Source organism: Argentina silus (assembly GCF_951799395.1).
Source record: "Argentina silus genome assembly, chromosome: 1".
Lineage (NCBI taxonomy): Eukaryota > Metazoa > Chordata > Actinopteri > Argentiniformes > Argentinidae > Argentina > Argentina silus.
This window is the reverse complement of record NC_139655.1, coordinates 34,200,131-34,224,732: the sequence shown is the minus strand read 5'-3', so window position 1 is coordinate 34,224,732 and position 24,602 is coordinate 34,200,131. Positions and strand designations below refer to the sequence as shown.

At 44.5% G+C, this 24,602-nt stretch overlaps 1 protein-coding gene across 1 annotated transcript in view; it reads right to left on the bottom strand.

The window, feature by feature from the left end:
• The window catches only part of LOC310817842 (catenin delta-2-like), a gene marked incomplete at both ends in the record, with an annotated part of 185,540 nt that extends 162,705 nt beyond the window's left edge, over window positions 1-22,835 (bottom strand). The window contains 1 exon segment of the mRNA XM_083688557.1: window positions 22,707-22,835. Coding sequence (XP_083544683.1) covers window positions 22,707-22,835 — 129 coding nt within the window.
• Between the last annotated feature and the right edge of the window lie 1,767 nt (window positions 22,836-24,602).

Genomic DNA, 24,602 nt, shown 5'->3' with positions numbered 1-24,602 from the left:
AGGGAGAAAGAGAGAGAGAGAGAGAGAGAGAGAGAGAGAGAGAGAGAGGGGTTATCCTCGTTGCTACAGTATCTGATTCCTTCCTTCCTTCCTTCCTTCCCTCCCTCCCTCCCTCCCTCCTTCCTTCCCTCCCTCCCTCCTTCCCTCCTTCCTTCCTTCCTTCCTTCTCTCCCACCCACCCACCTGCTCAGGGGAAACAAAGCCCTACACTCTTTTGTATGACGTTCTTGCTTCTTAGCTGTAAGCTAAGCTAAGCTACCGCTCACTTGTCATAGAAAACACATGAAATGAAAGTGATTTGACCGATCCCAGACGACAGCACAGAGACACGACCGGTAAACAAGCCCTGGATCCTTTCATACAGAGACACTTCAGGTTGTGTTAGGGATTATCCATATGTAAACAGAATCCTGTTCTAAGGGGGACTGGCCAGAGATATAAGCCGAGAGTGTGTGTGTGTGTGTGTGTGTGTGTGTGTGTGTGTGTGTGTGTGTGTCTGTAAGCTACTGGATCAAAGAGCTGCAAGTACATGATAGTATACACACACACACACACACACACACACACACACACACACACACACAGCCGCATAGGCTACACAAAACACACATAGCAGCAAATCACACACTCACAAAGGCACACACGGACACAGCCTGCGTTAGTTCATTAGGCTTTATTCATAGGGCCGTTCCTCTGATCTTCTGCCAGACCTAGTCTAACACAAACACAAAAGTGCAAACACACACACACACACACACACACACACACACAATAAGCACACAGGAGAGAAATGTCAACCAGTTCATTTGGGACCAACATATTACAGCGGTGCATTGTGGGTAACTCAGTTTACCAATGTCAGGGGATGGTAACACAGTTTACCCATTGTCAGGATACACGCACGCGCACATGCATGCACACACACACACGCACACGCACACTGTCTTGCTCCTGCGACCAAACTTAGAGCACGCACCAACTTCTAGTGCAGACAGAATGCAAAGTGACATTTTTTAATCATCTGACTCTCTCACCCCACAGGGTAAAAACACCGATTACTGTACCTCCTTTACCTTTCATGCACTGTATCACACCCCCTCCCTCTCTCTCTCTCTCTCTCTCTCTGTTACTTCCCTCCTCCCCCTCTTTCCCTTCCTCCCCTTCTCCTCCCCCCTCCTCGTCTCTCTCCCTCCTCCTGTCCCTCTTTTCTTCCCCTCCACTCTGCCTCCCTTCTTCCTCTCTCCTCCCCCTCCTCTCTCTGTCTCCCTCCTCCTGTCCCCCTCTCCTCCCCCTCCTCTCTCTGTCTGATCCCTCCTCCCCTCCCTCCCTTCTTCCCCTCCCCTCTCCTCCCCCTCCTCTCTCTGTCTGCCTCCCTCCTCCTGTCCCCCTCCTCCTCCCCCTCCTCTCTCTGTCTCTCTCCTCCTGCCCATCCCTTGTTCCCCTCCCCTCCCCCCCCCTCCTCTCTCTGTCTCTCTCCTCCTGCCCCTCCCTTGTTCCCTTCCTCTCACTGTCTGTCTCCCTCCTCTCCCCTTCCCCCTCTCTCCCCCCCCCCCCTCTCTCTCCCTCTCAGAGTTGACAGTATGATGAACAGTGTGTTCATGCACTCACAGACATCAGTCAGGTGTTATGTGTCCCAGAGGAGCAGCCAGGGGTCTATCACCCTGCACCGCTATTACAGTCAAGAGCCCTTGACACCGCTGCAAGTGAGGCACCTACTGTAAAACACATTAGGAACTCCAAATTAATTGTTCTCATAAAGATGCTGAATAGTACAGTAGTCTCGTTGGCTCGGTGGAGAGGAGGTGTGGATAGAGACGGTTGATAGAGATCGGGGGGTTTAGGCCAGAGCGGTTTAGTATTTAGTATCGGGAGAGAGGCGCCGTTGAAATTGCTGGAGGTGACGGAGCGCGAGGATGACACGTTTATTTAGAGCGGGGCGGCAAGCAGCTGCGGCGAGGTTTGGGAACGTTGTGACTTTATAGACGAACACTTATAAGAACACTTATAGAAGTGTTATTCTATTTTTTTTTTTTTGGGGAAGAAATTGTTTGAATAATTCATAAACTTTTGTAGGGTTTTATTGAAGCTATCTGCAATGTCATTTTTGGTCAAGTTGTAATGTTTGATGTAGAATTATATTATTATTACGTGACTACACTTATTTCTCACTACGTTATACGATTCACTAACTAATGTGACTTGCCTTTGAGTTTCCGAATGAAAAACCTTTGATGGATTTCAAATGAACTATTTGAGCCTCCACAAACCATGTGACACACACTAGCCAATAGAAAATAGACCCTCTTAATGGCGGTACTATACCACGCTGGTTTAGGGGAGGCGATGGTCGTGAATCTTGTGTCGTCTTAATCTCTCTTTTAGAAAGAAACGGTTGCCTTTCCTAGCACCGAGAGCTGTTTATAGGGTTGCTTTGGAGAACCCCCCCCACCCCCCCACCCTGCCCACTTTCTCTCATTGTCATTCTCATATATGCCCCTCCCTCTATCCTCCCTTACCTCTCTCTCTCCCCCTCTCTCTCTCTCACTCCCTTCCTCTCTCTACACCCACCCTCTCTCTACCCGAACATGCCATTGATCTCTCTACCTCTTTAATCTCCCGTAATTGGTATTTTAAACGGATGAATGGCAGCGTTAATTGTGGGCTGGAGTTAATTATCATTGGTTGGACAGTGACAGGCCACCAATTACATTGCTTTATCAGTGAGAGGCATGCTCTGAATATTCAAGAAACAGGCCTTGATGAGAATCGTCGTCAAACATTGTTCGCGAAACGATGTATTTTAACTATCGATATTTTCTCATATTGAATCGTTTGAGACAATTCTATTGGAAGGTATATGTTACGTCCCCACATTTGTGTGCGTGTGGTGTCGTTTTTGTCTGTTTGTTTTTCCCTCTGTCTCTCTCCCAGGTATTGGTTCATCCCCCTGTCAATCATCGTTTCATCACTCCCCTGTTGGCCTTCGACCAATGGGTTCACCTGGCGGCCTCCATCAACCAATTAGACCATTGTCCGTCTCTGTTTAAAACTCCCGCGTACTCTTCAGGAAGGGAGGGGTGTGGTAGCATCGGTTAGCGGTTTTCTCTGTCATTTGGTATCATCGTATCCTATTGTTCTTGTTAGTGTCTGTCCTACCTTTGTGTCCGTTGCCACACCTGTAGTTAGCCCCAGGGGAGGGCGAGTTAGGCAGGTAAGACGCCCATGGGCTTACACCTCCATCACGCAGGTTGGTTTTGTTATATACATTAGGTTAGTTTCCCCAGGCGGGCGCCACCTCTTGTATTTTGGGTCTAGGGTAGGCGGGCAAGACTTAGTTAGTTAGATTAGTTAGGCAGACTTTTCGTAGTTAGAACGGATAGGATTAGAATATTAGCTTTGGGGTTATTTTTGTTTTCATTTATTTGGCGCCGTCTGGCGTCCTCCCCTTAGTTCCCTCTCTGTGTCCCCCCTCCCCCCCCCCCCCCCCGTGTTGTTTGTTGTATATATTTCTAATAAATATATAATTTTTACTCAGTAGTTGTGTGTGTTGCACTACCACCGCACCAGCGGGTCTCAGCCGCATACACAGATACAGTATGTTACGTTTCTCCCCCCTTTTATATCCCTAGATATAAAAGAGATTGTAACAGTATACAATTCCCAAGATTAGGGATTCAATAAATTTGTTTTTTGCTTTATCTTGGTTCAGTAGAGGTCTGCTTTTTTGGGGGGGAAACTTGGCCTCCATAAGTCTGTGCACGGCCCTGCTCAAACCCTTAGGGTGGTTCATCCATATTCATCTGAATTCTTCTTGAGAAATTCTACACTCCTTTGCTTCCATGCACAGGTTAGTAATTAATACGGAAACAAAGACATTCACTATAGTCGGTTCTGTCACATCTGTTCCAAATGAATTCACTTCTGCTCAGAAGCCGAGGCAAGCCTTTTGTCTCTCCCACTCTCTCTCTCTCTCCCGAGGTAATGTCACAATGACTGTCACCTCTCTTCTCTCTCTCTCTCTCCACCCCCTCTCTCTCCCTCTCGTCTTCATTACTACCACGGGGGACGGGGGATGGGGGACGGGGGGACGAGGGCTGTTGGATGCTTGGGGCCTCTCAGGTGGGGGCCTCTCAAGAGGACCTCCCAGGTGGGGGAATCGAAGAAGGTAAGAGGCTAGGGCCCCATAAAAGCTGGATTAAAAAAATAAATAACCTGACGTTCTGTTGTTAAGGTGCGAATTGGAAATTCAGAGCAGTCAAGGTTTCGTCAGGGTGCAAATTTGACAGTCCCCCCCCTTGGGAGTTGTGTGTCAGTCCCGACGAACAGAGAGGGTAGGAGCTACCCTAGGCCCCACAAGTGGAGAACAAGAGGAGAGAGAGAGAGAGAGATGACAGGTGAGTGCAGGTGAATCTCACACTGACAGGAGGGCAGGTTACTCAAACCCCACAAGACACCAGAGGGGGGGGGGGGGGGGGGGGTGGGGGGGGTGAAGGTGGAGAAAGGAGAGGGAGGGGTAAGAAGGGGAGGTAGGGAGGGAGGGAGGAAAAGAGAGAACGAGGAAGGGAGATAACGGTAGGAATACTGACAGACAGGTTCCAGAGACCCTACACCACAAGAGGAGCACAGTGGAGGCACGAGGGAGGGGTAGAGGGGTGGGGGAGGGGGGGGAGGGGAGGGAGGGGTAGAGGGGTGGGGGAGGGGGGGGAGGGGAGGGGGGGAGGGGAGGGGAGGGAGGAGCAGTGACAGTCAGACAGAGCTACGTCTGGAACATCCCTTCTGACATTAACATCTGGAGCGCCCAGGCTAACTTTGCGACCGTACATCCAAACAAGCAACCCCCAAAGACTCACAAAGGGACAGAACACGACATTGAATACCATCTTTTCTTGTTATCCCCCCCCCCCCCCCCCCCCCGTATTTTACCAACCGATATCAGGCCTATGTTGTATGCTGAGATCGCTACATTGGAGAACGACATTTTCATCGTCCATCGCTCAACATAGCAGGTTTGACAGCATGATGGAGATCCACCCGTGTTTTCACCAGAGTGACTCCGGTGAACTTTACTAAAACAAATGCATATGGGAGAAATGAAACTCCTGCGAGCGAACAGTGATATCAAATCATATTAATCAAATTCAATTTTGTTTGGGGCGCGCTAGATGCTACCAATGATGAATGTAAGTGCGAAGTAATGATCGGTGCATTTAGAGAGAAAATAACTATGGCAACAACAAATTACCACGGCAACAACAACAACAACAAACAGCAAGCTCATTAGAGACGGCTGGATGCACATCTCGAATCAGCGCAATGCACCATGGGTAACAGAGATGATAAATTTGCAGCACTGGAACCAATTAATACAGAATAGACAAGAGTTCAATGAAGGAATGCAATGAAGAAGAATGAGAGATGACTGGAGGGACCGAAGAGGAATGAACAAAGAAAGAGACGGAATTAGCGAGAGAGGAAGTTTAAAAGATAACTCAGAGTCATAACAAAGTCTCCGTACGGTCGTCAGCCCTTGAGGCCATAACTGATCACCATCATACTGTACATCACCATAATTAATCGACTTCGAACGTTGAGGAGCACACAAACCCCCGAGTTGAGATATGGTATCCACGGGTACATCAGACATAATGTGACAACAGAGATAAGTCAAAAGTATGTACAAAAATAAATGAGATATTGAAAAAACTCTCTCTCTCTATACGGTACCAGTCAAAGGTTTGGACACACCTTCTCATTCAATGGTTTTTCTTTATTTTTTTTAATTATTTTCTACATTGTCGATTAATATTGAAGACATCCAAACTATGATGGAACACATATGGAATTATGTCGTAAACAAAAAAGTGTTAAACAAACCAGAATATGTTTTATATTTTAGATTCTTCAAAGGAGCCACCTTTTGCTTTGATGACAGCTTTGCACACTCTTGGCAAGGTGTGTCCAAACTTTTGACTGTATGTATGTATATGTGTGTGTGTGTGTGTGTGTGTGTGTGTATATATATATATATAGAGAGAGAGAGAGAGAGAGAGAGAGAGAGAGATTTTTTTTAAAGACAACAGTTAGTAGAGTCTGCACTAGGGGTAACATTAAGAAAACAAAGGTAGGGTATATGTTAAGGTAATGGACTATATGATACATTAGATAGCATTAGTGCTACCTCGAACCAAACAGGAACCACATTACCCGTTACAATAAGGATTTTGGAAGCGAGAAGGAATTCTACAAAGAGCTGCTGTGATGCTGTATGTGGCTGCTGTAGATGTGAACTGTGTGTGCGGGTGATCAGATCAGCTAGACGCAGGCAACGACTTTTCCCACTGAATGTGGGAAACATTAAACAGAGAGGAAAATAAAAATGTCTCGTGCTCCAAAAGGCAAGCCCTGCTGATAGAGAGCGATTCAGTGACTTTCTTTTTCTTTCTTTTTTTCTGTTGAGCAGAACCGTGACCCGAAAACCGAGGTATGAACCGAACTGTGGGCTTGGTGAACCGTGACCAACCCTTATCATGATTATTTAACACCAGGCTTGAGTGGGCACTAGATTGTCTTCTTGCTGCTGGGGGGATGGGACTAACACTTAGAAATACATGTAAAGAAATCAAGAGATGATCCAGGCCCTAGTAATGAGTCAGGGCAGGACAGAGAGACTGGATAAATATTGATCTGACACAGATCACAAAGCTGTTCATCAACCCAGATCCAGTATAATGAAGTCAGGAGGGAAAAAAAAATAATATATATATATATATATTAAAAACCTCCTATAGGAAAGAGCCCCCGCAATGAGCTGTCGGCCCTCTGCCTTTGCCTCAGCTTTTGAACATTCAGCTTTCATCTGGAAACACACACACACACACACACACGCACACAGGCATAAATGTCTGAATAACAGTATGATGCGGTTGTCACTACTGTTGGAGGTCACGAGAGAGAAGATGAAAGCGGTGGTGATGGCGTTTGAATTAAAGACAAAAGGGGTGGCGATGGCGTCTGAATTAACGATGAGGTACTTGAATGCCATAGACCTACACATTGTACCTCCCTACCATGTTTTTACGGTAGAACTCACCCTTAACCACAGATCTACACGCAGATAAGCCTTCCCCCCAATCCTCAACGAAGGAGGATAGAGAAATATCTCATTGTTAGCCGTAGTTTATAGCAATATGAGCTGTAGATGGACACCATGTTCCCTAAAACAGTATAGTATGCTTATAACACACATATTATAACACATTCATACACATGTCATATGCTATCAATAACAGCAATGTAATGTAATAATAGTAATGTTATTGCTACTTGCCGATATTCCCGCTAACACACATGCTAATTGCTCAAGCAATTCATATGAACGCTATAATGTCCTAGTCATGTTCTCTAGGCTATACAAACTATTCATGTTATCACTTTAACATTCTTATAGGCATGCTAGGCTACGTTATCACTTATAAGCTCTTCAATCAAATCTTTTCCCTAGTTCAATAGCATACACAATGGACTCCCCTGGACTGTCTCATTTTCAGATCGATAGAAACCCCAAGAAGAATGAAAGGCCTATTTCCTTCCTATACTGAGTGCTTATTTTCCACAGAGCTGTGGGGTATCTCTCTCATGTACTGTATTGAGACATTTATATTGACATTTACCATTTGGAGAGTCCAAATAAATCAATATATTAAATTATTAGGAGAGTCGAAATAAATCAATACACAGACATTAATAGGAAATCGTTGTGATCTCTTTCTGGGATAGAGTGTTGTCCTACTTGTTGTTTCAGGATAAGAGGGACAGTGGGTTAGAATATGTGTGTGTGTGTGTGTGTGGGGGGGGGGGGGGTGGGGGGGGTGGGGGGAGGGGGGGGGGGGTAGACAATGGAGGAGACGAGGGAGAGAGGAGTACACTGGGGGAGACAGAAGACAGGAGGAGATTCTCTATTCTCTCCCTCCCAGCGTCTGACCCAAACACTTAGCTTCATCTGTAAACACAAAGCTCTGGCCGACACATTCACTTAATCAATGCTCTTTTCCCAGATGGCTCAGTTTCCCAGGGTTAGCTGTACTGTCGCATGGAGGAGATGGGAGCTACAACAATACAACAGGCTAGTGCATTATCACCCGGGCTCAGACAAGCTGAAGCACGCGCTCCAGAGGGAACTGAAACAGGTCAGATATAGGGAAAAAAGTGTGTCAGGCCGTACATTGTGCCTATGGGAACTTCTACTTCTTGAGCATTATCGGCAATAGCATTCAGGCCACAGCTAGCTTGCTGTATTAGCATTCAGGCAAAGATGTTATGCTACAGTAGGTAGTTTGTGTATTAGCTTTCAGACAATGTTATGCTACAGTAGATAGTTTGTGTATTAGCTTTCAGACAATGCTATGCTACAGTAGATAGCTTTCATAACAATGTTATGCTATAGTAGATAGTCTATGTATTAGCATTCATGCTATAAGCTAACCAGAGGTAGATAGTCTATGCATTAGCTTTCAGGCTATATGCTAAGCAGAGTCAGATAGTCTGCATATTAGCATTCAGGGTGAGTGTGAGGCAGGGCCGGTGTAAGTGATTAGCAGGTACAGCTACTTCTGATGCAGGGCCAGGGCTGGGCTGTGTCGCAGCACTACGGCTAATGAAACAGAACCAGGGTGAGAGATGAGGGGAGAGCAGGCAGAGAGATGCCTTGATTAGAACACAATGATCTTGTGAGGGTAGATCACAGATCAGATCACACACTAACACGAGTTCATACACACACACACACACACACATAGTGTAATCACACACACACACACACACACTGTCACACACCTGTTTGTCTTTGTTTCATGTTATTCGTTTATTTTTGTGTTCCTCACCTTGTCTCTCGTTTCAGACACTTCACCACCTGCCCTTGTGTGTTTCCCGCCTGTGTGATTGTCTACCCCGCCCTGATTGGCTTCAACTGTTCCTCATCATCCTTCCCTGTGTATTTAGTCTGTGTGTTTCCCTGTGTCTGTACCAGTTCATCTTTGTACCTTCGTGTCATACATCCCAGCTATTTTCCTAGTGTTAAGTATTCCTGGTTTTTGATCTACGATTGGTTTTCTGACTTTGCCTTTTTGCCCACCCCTTATCGGATTATCTGCCTGCCTTTTTGAACTGCCTACCTGTGTCCCGAACTCTGCTTTGCCTACCCCCTTCCTGGATTATCTGCCTACCCATTGACTGCCTACCTGTGTACTGAATCTTTTTGAAAGTAAAGACTTTCTATTGGATTTAAGTTTTGTCTCAGAGTCGTGCATTGGAGTCCTCTGACTGTACTATGGACTCAGCCAACTCAGACTTTGTGCGCGCTGCGCTTCAAATCCAGGAGAGACAGATTCCTCGCCACCTCAATCTGCCTGGGGGTGAGTGGGCTCTCAGAGCGACACAAGGGCTTCCAGGCTTCCATCGGCGGCCAGGTTTTCAGGTTTGCTTCAATCGGCTGACCAGATCCAGCAGCTGATGGCATGCCTCAAGACTCTCATCACTTCTCCTCCTGTCCTGGCGCCAGTTCCAACCCGTGATCCAGCTTCTGTCTCTGCTCCTGTTCCTGCTCCAGCTCCTGCTTCCATGCTCACACCGCCAGCACCGGCTCCTCATCTCTCCAGACCCGAGCGGTTTTCCAGGGACTCCAGTAACTGTCTGGCATTCCTGGTTCAGTGTGGGCTGCATTTCGAGCTACAGGCGTCTTCATTCCAGACGTGCCAAGGTGGCCTACGTCATCACCCACCTTACCGGCAGAGCCGAAGCCTGGGCTACGGCTGAGTGGGCCAGGAATTCTCCAGTCTGTAGTCCATGCAGTTGGGAAGAGCCAGGCTCACTCCCAAGGAGCGTCAGCGCCATATACAGGAGGGCAGATGCATCTACTGTGCTCAGCTGGGCCATTTCACCTTTGTGTGTTTGTGTGACCGAGCAGCTCGACCAGGAGTTGGAGACGTGTCCACGTTGCCACATCTCCCAGAACCCAGCCACCTGGAGGAAGTACCTCATCTGGGTTGAGTACGCCCACAACACCCTACAGGGTTCTGGCTTCTGGTCTCTATCTTCGAGTGTACCTATGGTTAAAAGCTGCCGCTGTTCCCGGATCTGGAGACGGAGGTCAGCGTCCCCCTCTGCTCAGACACTCGTTCGGCGGTGTCGCCGCACCCAGAGCCGGACCCGGCAGGTGCTCCTCAGGAGCTCGGCCCGGTACAAAAGGACGGCAGACCACCGGCGAACCCCCGCTCCCATTTACCCACTTAGTACTACAGTCTTTACACACACCCTCCTTCTCTAAGGAAAATTATAAATTCTATGATTGAAGGTAAGATCAACACATCTCAGGGGAAGTCCAACAAGCATCCACCTTTTCAAACTTGCCCATCAACCACCAGGAAAAACACCTTTCATGGTGTCATTTGTTTTTCCTCTTCCATCTTTCTCACTCACTCCCTCTCTCTTTCCCTCATCTATCTCACTTACTCTATTCCTCATCATTCTCTTGATCTCTCTCTCTCTCTCTCTTTCCTCCCCTCCCTTCCTCTCCAGGGGTCTTTGGTTCACACGGTAACCAGCTTGTTTACGTGGGGATGTTTCAAGGTCTCCGTGATTAAAACGGCACCAAACGACTCCTGACACCCTATTACCCAGCATGCCCCAGGTGAGGCGGGATTGTACATATTGATTTCACGCCTCATTACACTTCCTGTCTAACGATGTCATTGTTCTTCCTGGTTCTACAGGCTTCCGGATTGTTTTCCCGAAATGACCAGGTATAATTCTGGGAGGGGGCGGCGGACACATAACGAATGAACACATTAATACTAGCCAGAGATGTAATAAAGTATGAATAGGAAACTTCTACTTCTCGGCCTAGTTTGGGGAACGTAAACATATTCCGTGATGAGGACGGGTGGCGCATAAGGATCAATAAACCAGTGTGGAAATTGAAGGTTATATGCACCATTTTTAATGTAAAATCACAGTATAAGGATTACCACGATATCACAGTATGGCCAATTACCTTTGTGAATTCATGAAGTAAATAGTCTTCAAAACACTTGCTAGATGAGACTCAAACTATGGCAAACTAGTAGCTTGCTGGCTGCATACTAAGACTTAATTGAGGCTCTTAGTAAAGAGAATACCCCTTGCGCTCATTAATAAAAAGAACGTCCAAGTGTTTAGATTGAAGCGAGGCCAGACTGTTTGGCATAAAGATGTTAGTGGAGGAATTGGATAAAGCACATACAAATCTGGGACCAGGCAATTCCTTTCTCTCTCTCTCTTTGATGTTGATGGCGGCGGGGGGTGGGGGGGGGGGCAGGTTGATGTTGACGAAAAGGAACATATACAGATATGCGAGTGTCGGCATCAGCATCGAAGACCACCAGAGCATTTTTGACCCCCCCAGCCAGCCAGGGAGCTCCCTTTCTGGGGTGAGACAGTTGAACATCACCCCTTTTCACCACTCACATCCAGGGGTGGAATTGTAAAAGGAACACCTGGGGTTTTGCCAGAGTTACCAGACCAGAATGAAAATAATTGCAGCTTTTTTTCTGACTGAATGCTCAATGATGTTCCATCGGTTCGTTACCTGTGCCATTCCTGCGCTTGGCTCCGGTTGAGGACCTCCAGCATAACAGGGCCAGCGCCAAGATTGCTTTTCCATTCAATAGAGCTTTTCAAACACACTAAACCTCTCATGGTTGAATTCTACCCCTGTACACACCCAGACATGCCACTTAATAACCACTCATCAGGGGAGGCTGGTGGATGCATGGAATGGAATCACGTGTTTGACGCCATCCCTCATTCCGTTCCATGCATTACAATGAGCCCGTCCTCCGATTTCTACCTCCGCCAGCCTCCACCGCCACTCATCCTATACCTAGAGCGACACACACATTCATCATGGACACGCTTAGAGATGCAACATTGTCATTTAGCTTTCGCCTTTTTCTCCTGCAAGACAAAACAAGCCCCTGAGTATCTAGCATTGACAACTCGTTTGACGGTGTATAACCCACTAGAAAACCATGACAAATGGCTTGTACATCACTGACAAAACATTCAGCATACATTCGGTATATCCGGCAAAACCCGTTTTAGGGGGAGACATTAACTGAAATGGCAAGTGGCATTTAGAAACAAACCGGCTACATTATAACACAACAAGGTTTATGTCTTTCCAAGAGTGGAGTCTTTGACAGTCAATCTATGTGGAGAGGGTATTGCTCTTCAGCAAATGACTTTAGAGGGTAGACAATCCCCTGTAATACAGCACAGCTAGAGTGAGTTTACATTAGGGCACTGCCGTAAAACAGAGGGCTGGGGGGTAATCAGATATGCAGAGTAGAAGGGTTTGTGTGTGTGTGTGTGTGTGTGTGTGTGTGTGTGTGTGCGTGTGCGCTTTTGCGTGATATGTATGCTGCCGCAGTGTTTGTGTGTGTTTGTAAACAAGCTGGTTACTGTGTGAACCAAAGACCCTGGAGAGGGAGGGAGGGAGGCAGGGAAAGAAAGAGAGAGGGAGAGGGAGAGGGAGAGAGGGAGAGAGGGAGAGAGAGAGGGAGAGAGAGGGATCAAGAGAATGATGAGGGATAGAGTAAGCAAGATAGATGAGGGAGAGAGAGAGGGAGTGAGTGAGAAAGAGGGAAGGGGAAAAAGGAATGAGACAATGAAAGGTGTTTTTCCTGGTGGTTGATGGGCAAGTTTGAAAAGATGGATGCTTGTTTGGACTTCCTCTGCAGTGTGTAAAGAGACCTACCTGTGAGAGGGACTGGGATGTGTTGATATCACCTACAAACATAGAATTTAGCATTTTCCTTAGAGAAGGAGGGTGTGTCTGTGTCTGTGGTGTATGTCTGTTTGTGTGCTTTTGTATGATATGTATGCTGGCGCAGTGTGTGTGTGTGTGTGTGTGTGTGTGTGTGTGTGTGTGTGTGTGTGTGTGTACCATATTGTTGAAGGCTATTTCGTCTTCCCCCTGCTGGGTATGTTTACTGGCAGGGCTCAGAGATTTCCCCAAAATAACAGACGGCAATGTCCAGGATAATGGAGACACACGCACACACACACACGCGCACACGCACCAGCACACACACACACATACACATACACACACACACAGAGACACACACGGGTATTCGTGACTCTGGAAGATGTAGGCTTCCAAGCTGAGTAATTTGCACAGGGTGTGGATGTTGAAAGACAGAGAACACAAAGGTTCCGGACACTGGCTTTCAAAACATAAATGTTTTATGAAACAAAAGCCTGTTCAAACCTCATTCACTTTTACAATAGCACTAGCGTGTGCTTAGGCTTGCCTGGAGGGCCAGATTGGCAGGGTTTGCACTTGTGGGACCATCCTATTGGTTCCATTGTGGCAGGCAAACTCAATCAAGCACATATAAGCATTTGAAATGACTTTAAATACTTGAATATTTGAAATGGGGTCTGGAGGGTGTCAATTGAGGGTTAACTGCCACGACAGCGAAAAAAAAGTTGACTTCTATCATCACACACTGTCAGACAGCAGGTTGAGAGACCGCTCTCCGTGTTTGATGGTTGTGACGAGGGGAGACGTTTTAATTTCTCCCCCTTCAGCTCCTGACCCTGAGACAGAATTAATGTATACAGGCTGCAAATCAGACCTGTCAAAACCGTGGCATCACACAGCCAGGATATCGATAGAGAGGGAGAGGGAGAGGAGGGAGAGAGAGGGGGGAGAGAATGAGAGATAGAGGAAGAGGGAGGGGGGGGGGGGTTATGATCCATCAAAACCCGCCTCTCCAATCTCCTCCATACACTGTGCCTCACTTAAAACAGGCTCATTGGTATTTCAGATGGCGGAACTGAGAATACCCGTAGTCAATGCCAAACGGTAAGGTCTGAGTTAGAAAAAGTACATTAAAATTTTTGGAGCGTTTCCTAAAGGGCACTGAACTGCTTACAGAGCTCTAGAGAGGAAAACAAGCCAATGGTCTTCAGAACAGAACAGATGAGATTTTACATAATGTGAGATGCACATACACAGTGCCTTTGGAAGGTTTTCAGACCCCTTCACTTTTTCCACATTTTGTTGTGTTATAGACTCAATTTAAAATGGATTCCTATGCAAATCAGAGGCCCTATAAAAACAAAGATATTAATTCCAAAATGACATGAACTATTATCCTTGCATTAAGATGGACTCAATTCAACTTATTGAGTGCTTTGTTGATGACATTTTTGCATTTTAGCAAATGTTAAGAGTGTCATAGCAAAGGGTCTGAATACTTACGTACATGAGGTATTTCTGTATTTCAATTTGAATAAATTTACTGAAATGTGTTTTCGCTTTGTCATTCTGGGGTATTGTGTGTGGATTGATGGCAAATTCTTTTAATTTAATCCATTTTAAATTGAGTCTAGAACACAACAACATGTGGAAAAAGTGAAGGGGTCTGAATACTTTCCGAAGGCACTGTATATTCCATGGTCATGAACCCTCTCCACAGGTGTCCCCATATGGTATGTTACATAGTCACTGGCTCACAGGGCCATGAATAAATCACTATGGAGGCAGAAGAACATGAATATTCACACTGTACAGAGCACAGACACTGAACATCATTCACACACACACGCACACACACACACACACACACACACACACACACAGGCATAGGGCTTTTTATGAGATAACATCAGTGTGGTAAACAATGTACAGCTCTTATAGAATGTGTGCATGGTGTGTGTGTGTGTGTGTGTGTGTGTGTGTGTGTGTGTGAATAAAGTACAACTCTATACCATGTCCACACGAGCGTGAGACTGCCACAGTGTGTGCGTGCTTAGAGGTGATCACCACGATGACTAAAATATAATCCCAGAAATAGATCATATCGGAATCAATATGAATGTTGATGCCAGGGACATACAGTACATGGAACGGGGCAGAATCCATAATCATGCATTCATGCCAATGCCAGATTTGTGGCCAAAAATCTGACTATTTCTAGATTCTTAGGAGCGCAGTTGGGGTCTAAATGCACAGTACTGTATTGTACTGTCTCAAGTGGATTTTAAAGTCACACTCATTGGGTTATTAAATGAAGTATATCATTATAAAATTAGATATCAAACAAGAGTTTTTTGACAGGAATAATGAGTTGTTACGTAGCAAAGCAAACCACAATTTGTGAGTTACATAGACTTTGATTGATAGTGTTTAATGCATCATTTTTCTCCATCGTAATTCATTTATTTCTACTGCACCATGTGTTATTTTGACCCTGATCAAAAGGTGATTATCGAAGACAATTATAGAGTACAATGAGCGAAAATAAGTCACGTGACCACTTAATCCTTCCCAGTAATTAATACATTGCCGTCAGCTTCCCGAACGACTTAACGCCTGATAGCCAAACTCATTTGTCAGAAGCACTATTAGTTTATAGCCTTGAAGAAACCGGGCGAGATTAGTGATGTGTCGCTCTTGACGGCATATTCCGGAGAAAAATAAAAGACTTATTTGAAATTCTACAAGGCTTGAAAAAAACTTGAGACTTTGAGTACTGGCATCCCGCCTCAGAACAGAATGAGATTTAGATTGATGATTGTTTCTGTGTCAGTACAGCCTGAACCAAATGATCCCGGCGGTTCTATTCTACGGTGTGAGGTGAAATACAATACAAAAAAAAAATCATCCCTACAAAGCACAATTGTAACCCCGGGTAGTAAATAAGAATAGCAGAAACTTCTTCAAAGACGTGGAGGAAAAAAAAAAGATACAAAAAGTACACGAAGATCGATGTGAAAGAACAATGCATTCAAAAACAGGTATTGCAGTATGACCGAACCGGCATCTTTAGATTGCCTTGTGCCTTGCGTAATCACCTGCCTGCTGGCCCTCTGTGGCTCAGTTGGTAGAGCATGGTCGCTAACCACGCTTCGGTTGTGGGTTTGATTCCTGCTGGGACCATATATACTGAAATGTACACGTTCACTGCAATGTAAGTCGCTTTGGATAAAAGCGTCAGCTAAATGGCATATATTACACCTGCCTGTATAACCATATGCGTGAACCAGAACATTGGCAACGCATACTATTGTGTATAGGTACACAAATGAAGTAAGAAAGCAGTCTGTGTGGGTGTGTGTGTGTGTGAGTGTGAGTGTGCGTGTGTGTCTTGTACATTGTGTATGTTCTACATGAAAGGAGATGAGGATGTTTAGCATTCCAGTCTGTATAATGACATGACAGCCACGACTCTGTAATTGGCTGTCTGACCTTCGGAACACACAGCTGGAACGACCAGTTGTCAGGAGAGGATACGGTGACTGAGGGGAGAGTCACAGTGTAGTGCACTGACGGATACATTGATATGAAAACACATTAGCCTCCTGGGTGTACAACAATGACAGATTCATTTACCTGTCATAAGCACACACACAACCTGTCATCATCACCTCTCTCGCTGTAATTACTCCTCCGCACAACACACACACACACACACGTATACACATACACACACACACACACACAGATGCAAGCACACATGCAAGAACACACACCCACAGACACACAAACAAACACGCATGCGCACATGCAAAAACACACATACACAGACACAAAAATGTGCACATGCAAGCACACACACTCGCACACACATACATTTAACTGTCATAAACACACACACAACCTGTCATCATCGTCATCACCACCTAAATCACCTCTTTCACTGTAATTGCTCCACTCCACAATACACACGCACCAACAGAAACACACATGCACACACACACATACACCCCTGCTGGAATGGTCATCTTGGCGATAAGCGTGTGTGTGCTTAGCATGTTGGATAGCCGCAGAGGGAGAACGCCTGCTGGGTTTCTAAAGCAACATCACTAAAGATCACGAACGGGGAGATTACAAACTAGGAATAAGGGGGGTGGGGGGGTATTGGGGGTGTGTATGTCTGTGTGGATCAGGGTGTGTGTGATGTGCGTCTGGAATATGCCTTTGATCTCAACCTCTTACATGTATTGATCTCCTCTTCCTCTCAAACACACACACACACACACCCGCACGCACACACACACACACACACACACACTCTCTCTATCTAATCCATCTCTGGCCATATGGGACGCATAGCAAGCACATCAGAGCTAGGCCAGAGAGATCCATGTAGGAGATGTACTGATAAGACAAGCAAGCAGAAATCCTAACACAACCCAGCAAACAGCCAAGAAATCACAGAGACATACAGTGCCTTCAGAAAGTATTCAGGCCCCCCGTCACTTTTTCCTACATTTTGTTGGGTTATAGACTCAATTTAAAATGGATTAAATTAAAAAAGAATGAATACACAATACCCCAGAATGACAAAGCGAAAACATGTTTTTGGAAATGTCAGTAAATGTATTCAAATTGAAATACAGAAATATCTCATGTACATAAGTAGGCAGACCCTTTGCTATGACACTCTTAAAATTAGCTTATTATATTAATAGCTTTGTTTTTATAGGGTCTCTGGTTTGCAAAGGAATTAATTACACACTGTGTAGATAAGGATGTTACAACCAACTCAGTAAATTTCATAATTTTCTCTTGATCCTGACAAACTCCCCAGTCCCTGCCAGTGACAAACATACCCATAACTTGATGTAGCTACCACTGTTATTCACACGGGAACTGTGTTGCATGTGCTGGATTTGCACCAAACGTAATGCTTTGTAGTAAAACCAAATAAACACATTTCCACATTATTTGAGTACGTCGGTACCGATCCTGTTTGACATTGATGCTTCGCTTCCAATGGGAAAATGAATCATTTACTGAATAAAGACTAGTAGTCCCTTTTCAAATACGAAGAAAACGTACGGAATGGCGCTTGTCCTTCAGCACAGTAAAGGTAAACTGAGTACTCAGGAGAACACAAAAGACTTCAGAAAGCAAAAAGCTGAAGCACGATGACTAATTGAAGATGCTAGCATGAGATATAAAGAGATGAAACAACGTTCTCTCACAAAGGGACGGTCCAAGGCGAACAAAACAGCGCCCTTTTCTTTCTTTTAATCGATGTGAACTTGAGGTATTTTCAAAAGGAAATGGTTACCGCAAAGGCCTTTCTAACCTAGAGGCAACTACTTTGGGAATTCATTGTATTGTGAGGGAAATTAACACAGAGTGAGATATAGGCTACTCACTATAACACTCACTCACTCACTCGTACACACACACACAGACACACACACAGACACACACACACTTCTATTTCCCAGGCCATTGATTTTGAGCGTGACTCTGCTCTGCCAGCCTCCCACTCAGACATGTACTGTACAGTCATATTAATCAAAAGCACTGGAAAGTCTCTCTCTCTTTCTCTTTCTCTCTCTCCTTCCCTCCCTCTCTCTCTCTCCCTCTCCCTTTCTCTCTCTCTCTCCTTCCCTCCCTCTCTCTCTCTCTTCCAGTCTCTGTTCCAGTCTCTCTCTCTGTCTCTTTCGCCCTCATTTATTTTCTCTGTAGATATGGACAGTGCTGTATCAAGCTGTCTCAATGACAGAGCATTCTGATATCAACTGATGAACGATCCACACAACTGGGATAATACTGTACACACACACACACACACACACACGTCCCTAAGCAGTACCTTTGAATGCTCCTTGCTGAGTAATTGCGGTACTTTTTAATGTCTTATTCAATGATGTCTACTTGGCTTCAGCTCTCGGCTCATAATCTGCATAATGTCCATCCATTAGGCTCCCGATTCCCTTGGCATACATTAGTTCTTAACACTGAAAAAACACTCAATTGCCTGCATTTTATAATGGAACGGTAATATTCCATCTCAATTCGTGCATGATGTTCTTCAGGAAATGACTAGTGGTGAGGAATAAAACAGGATGAAAAAACTTTCAGCTCAAGTGTTTTTGTTTCAAATCAAAAGAGGAAAGAATCAGGTCAGGTCATTCTACACAGCCTAAATATATTGTGAACCTTTGTGATACTTAATCATCAACACTGACCTGTCACGACACTGTGTCCTGAGATATCGACAATAACACACACACACACACACACACACACACACACAGGATAAGGGGGGCAGGTACAGAAGGAGGCCAAATAGATTGTGTTGAAAATGTGTGTTGCCGTGATTGTGTGGAAATTGCGTGGTAAAATAGCTGGAATTATATGATATATAAATCTCACAAACGTTAATCTGTAAACTAATCATATTTTCACTGTCTTACTGCCCTATCTGGCGAGTCATCTGTCATTGCCTACAGTAACTGTGGGTATTTTTACCATTATGTTTCTCCCTTTTCCAGCGGATCATGTCTCATCATAATTGGCTACAAATGAATCCCTGTCATATAGGTGCATTACAGCAGCTCACATCACAAACAACAACAACAAAATAAAGTGACAATAGAATAATACAATAAAAAATAAAATAGACATGTGAAACATTATATACAGGAAGAACAGTCCAGTATGATTTAACATCCCCCAGCCTGACTCTGATCACCCCGATGGAGCCAGCCGGAGGAGGAGTTATACAGTCTTATTGCTGTAACGTCTCGCTCTGCTCCTTAGTTTATGTTTGTCTTTGTTTCATGTTCTTCATTTATTGTTTCCTGTTTATTTTTGTGCTCTTCACCTTGTCTCTCGTTTCAGACACTTCACCACCTGCCCTTGTGTGTTTCACACCTGTGTGAGTGTCTACCCCGCCCTGGTTGGCTTCAACTGTTCCTCATCATCCTTCCCTGTGTATTTAGTCTGTGTGTTCCCCTGCCTCTGTGCCAGTTTGTCTTTGTACCTTTGTGTCATACATCCCAGCATTTCCTAGTGATAAGTATTCCTGGTTTTTGTGTGTTTCTGTTTTGCAGTCCTACCCCTTTTCGGATTATCTGCCTGCCTTTTTGAACTGCCTATATGTGTACCAAACCCTGCTTTGCCTACCCCCTTCCTGGATTATCTGCCTACCCATTGACTGCCTACCTGTGTACCGAACCTTTTTGAAAGTAAAGACTTTCTTGAAAGTAAAGGCAGGCAGAAATCATTGCTGTAAAGTTCGTAATTATCATTGCTGTAAAATTTGGGGATGGCGAGCTCAACTCGGCATCGACAACTTATTCAGCTGCAGGGTTAAAAGAAGGAAAAAAACACCCACTCACTCGAAATAGCCTACTTTTTAGATAATTCCCACACTAGGAACAACATTAGAAACAACATGTGTGGTTTATGTATTGAAAGGTCCGTGTGGGTTCTATTATGTTGTTAAAACCAAGAGGGAATTCAAAGTGAGGATCACAGAACATAAAAACAATATCAGAAATCGTGATCAGTCCCCATCATGTTCTTATTTTGTTATTTTTGTATTATTATTGACATGTAATGCTATGAATTATGCTCTATTTACATATATGTTACTTTATTGTGAAACACTTGTGTTGGATGTGTATGTGATGTCATATACACATATGGAAGACTAAAATACAAACAAAGAAAAACTCAACAGAAACAATGTTTTTTCTCCATTGTAAAATGGTACATTAAAGATCAGTACAGTATCAAATGCTTTGGCATGGGGGCACCAAATTCAGTACCCCCCTAAGCTCACTGGAGTGTCTTTGGGTCTCAGAAATTGCTTATCTCACTGGAATCAGTCATCTATAACCATTCAGAGCATTCACCCAAGCTTTGGGGAATCAATAAAAACACATCCCCTGATAAGTGTTCACATTATTTTCAAACAATACCACCCACAATACTAAAATGAATATAGGATTGTACAGAGTACAAATGTTCCTCAGATTTCAAATTCCCCCAGGCTGTCTGTTAGATGTGTGTGGTACAGTAGTGGGCATCCAAGTCCTTTCAGTGAGCATTCAGCTCTGTTCACCTAAAAGAAACATTCATTCAGCTCCTTGTTAAAATCAGTCCATTTAGCGTAATTTTGACTTCTAATTGGTCCTTGGGCACATGTGTCGTTTAAATGTGTTCAGCGGAGTCCAATAACCTTCTTCTTAATGTGAAAATAACCTAATAATAATCCTCCAATTTTTTTTTTTTAATAATAATAATTTTCAATCCAAAACATAAAAAAACAAAAACGGCCTTACAGATTTGCAACTCGATTTCCAACATTCAAAGATCTGACTCATTCGCGAATACCCCATCACTTGGGCCGTGTCGGGAATACCCCCCTCCCGGGTCGATGGTTACTGGCTGGTGAGTTTTATGAATGAACCCGTAATCCCCCATTCTTTGAGCCCACCCTCAACATGTTCATCCCCCTCATCCACGATAGTAAAAAAAAAAGTTGGATAATAATAATTTGTATGTTTCTCTTTTTTGATAAAGTGGTGTGCTGGGTATACGATCTGATCTGAGGTCATAGACATGAGTTCATTCACTCTATTTTTTTTTTAGACCTCTCATTGCATTTGAATTTCAATAGGCCTGCCTAACCACCATCTTAATGGCTTCATATGACCAGGATAAAAAAAACACTCAGTGCAAAGATGCAACCCAACACAAGCCTCCATGTCTATTTGTATTACTTTTGCAGTACATTTCTCATACCAAAGAAATCTGGAGTTATGGTGTTGATGTAGTGTTTTTCACTTCCAATTCCACTCAGAAAAATTTATTAATTTATGGTTAATAATGTTTTAGGCTGCGCATCTTAATTGGAAAGGCCTGTGCGAAAAGTCTACATTTAGTGGTGATAGTTGTTTATTTCACCTTTATTTAAGCAGACGCTGGCGGCAAAAAACTGGAATGAGTGATAGTCAGGCTTCAGGCTAACCAGTGTGATTAGCAGAGTGCAGGTTGCTATTTGTAGTGGACATATTAAGTGAGTGAGCTTAGATAGAGAGACTTGTAAATAAATTGGCAGCCTACCTACAACATCTCCCCAATTCCTTGACTTTGCCTAAATAATGGATCGATGCCCATGCAAAACATTCTGTATTGTTCTGTAATGGGCTATAATGTACCTAAGTTAATCAAATCTGTGTCTGGGATGAAAAGCCAGAATCAAATGTTTGTTCCTTATTCTAGCCATAACGATCAAATGTGTTGCCAGAAACAATGTTGGAACAGTTCCAGATCAAGTCAAATAAAAGTGTGTTATTACAGTAGGGAAATTGATGTCTATTTCACAAATCATGCTTCTGCCCTTGATAACACATGTATTGAAGCTCTTATGAGAATTGAATTGTACAATAATAATAATAATAATAATAAGTGTACATTGCAAAACTAATCCAATCTTGGCATCTTCCCCAGACAAATGATAGCCCAGACAGACAAAACAGAATGAGCACAAATCACGATAAGACAGAATATTACAGGACAAACAAGCTGCCAAAATAGGAAATAAAATGTCTTCTATGTTTTATCCCAGGCTGCCGATATAGCAACTGAATCTTCACATTTGAATGTCAAGTTTGTGGGATACAAACTCGATCATTGTATTAGTTCTAGAAAACCGGCCCAGGTGCGACTTACTGGCACCATCTAGCAACTGAGTTAAGTTTTAGCTTTGCCTCAGTGTGCGGAGGCATGAATATAGCATGCATGATTGCTGCATCGTCACACGTAATATATTTGGCTCCCATCTGTAAGAGCAAATGACAAATGTTTGGGAAGGGCTCACACACACACATCCACACAGGCCTACCTGCTCTTTGACGGAGGCCAGGATGGCAGAGGTGGTCTCCGTCTCTGATCCATCTCCGTTCGATGCAGGCATCATGGGGGGCAGCATAGCCCCTTTTTCCTGCTCCGCGGGCTGGTCAGGCACTGGCATGGCTCCTGTAGACACACACACACACACACACACACACACACACACACGATTAGCAACAAAATCACAGAAAAAATGTCATATTTTCAATGGCAGGTGTTGACAGGAGGGGACAAATTGGGAGCGACGACCACATGTGCTGTTTTGACGGAAGGCCCGCAGAGGCCAACGACATCAGGAGAGAGAGGAGAGTGTGTACAGTACTGTAGTTAGACAACAGCTTCAGCCAGAGCTTCTGCACTGGGGCTTAGCCACAACCATTTCCAATTTCCTACTGATGCTGGGCGCTTCCACAGCGTTATTCTGGCTCACTTCTCCTCTCTCACACATCAGAGCGTTTTCTAGCTTATGTAAGCTGCGGCGAGAGCAGCCTTTCCTGAGGGAGAGAGGAGAAATCGCTGTTGCTAATTCCAGAGTTCTTAGAGTACTTAAGGCCAATCTGCAGTGTAGAACGGCACTAGCACACTCTGGAGGTGAAAGTGTACACAGACATCTGTAAAGGTACGTGCGTGCGTGCGTGCGTGCGTGCGTGCGTGCGTGCGTGCGTGCGTGCGTGCGTGCGTGCGTGCGTGCCATGCAAAGAAGATGTGCAGTAGTATGAGTCTCTAAATGCAAGGTTGGTTTGGCATTTCATCCAGGGCTATGGCATTTCATCCATTTCATCCAGGGCTGTCATGTACAATCGGAAGACACAGAGAGAGAGACACACAACACTCTGTATCCAATTAGCAACAGAAGAACACACACACAGACACACACACACACACACACACAAACCATCCTGGCTTGTCTCTGTCCGTGTTGATGTGTCAGTGCACAAACAGGGGTCCCTGGTAGGCTCGTTAAAATGTGACGCAACACTTCACGCCTCATCGCCGCGAGGTAATTAACGAGCAGGAAAGACAACGCAGACACAATGGCTGGTCCTCTCACTCGCATGTATCGTTTCGCACTCTAATCAGAAACGTATTAAATTCTCATGATTTGATTCTTGATTGAACAAGGTAAATAAGTGAAAAAATGACAGACAGTATTGAGGAGGTTGAGACTAGAAACCCTCAGGGGCTTATGAATGGGGCCTCATCCTTAAATGTCCAGTATGTCGATTTGAAATGACAATGATTTCTTTAAAATAGTGCTAAATGGCCATGATAAATCAGTAGCGGAACAAGAAATGAGATCGCGTGGTAAAGAACGCACAGTGAGTGTTGTAGAGAGTGGTTTTTTTGGTCCAAATGAAGCGCTTTCTAACCTCATGTGATTACCTCTGGAGAATGAAGAAGAAAGAAACCTTGGGGGTCAGGCACTGATATCACAAGCTGGAAGGTAATTGTAGCTAATTCTGTTTGAACTGTATCAGTGGGGTGCTGCTGTCAAAACACCAGGCCCAATACTAAACTCCTTTTAGTGAATGGATTGGAACAGCAGGCTCCCGTGATGTCTACTTCCTGGTATCTGTTATGACATCATCACTGTCTCAACCTTATTTTATCTTATTCTAGTCTAGGCCAAGGCTAAAAGACAGAGAGAGGGAGGGAGAAAGAGAGAGAGAGAGAGAGAGAGAGAGAGAGAGAGAGAGAGAGAGAGATCAATACATGGGTTCCTAAGCTTGTAGTGAATGACTTTATAATGAACTATAGATGGGGGAGTTGTCATTTACTATCAATGGAACTGCAATCATTCAACTATAGTATCAAGGCTTCAGCTTGCTGCACTATTGAAGTCATTTCCAAGGCAAAGTTGTTTCGTTTTCTGTCATGTACAATATGT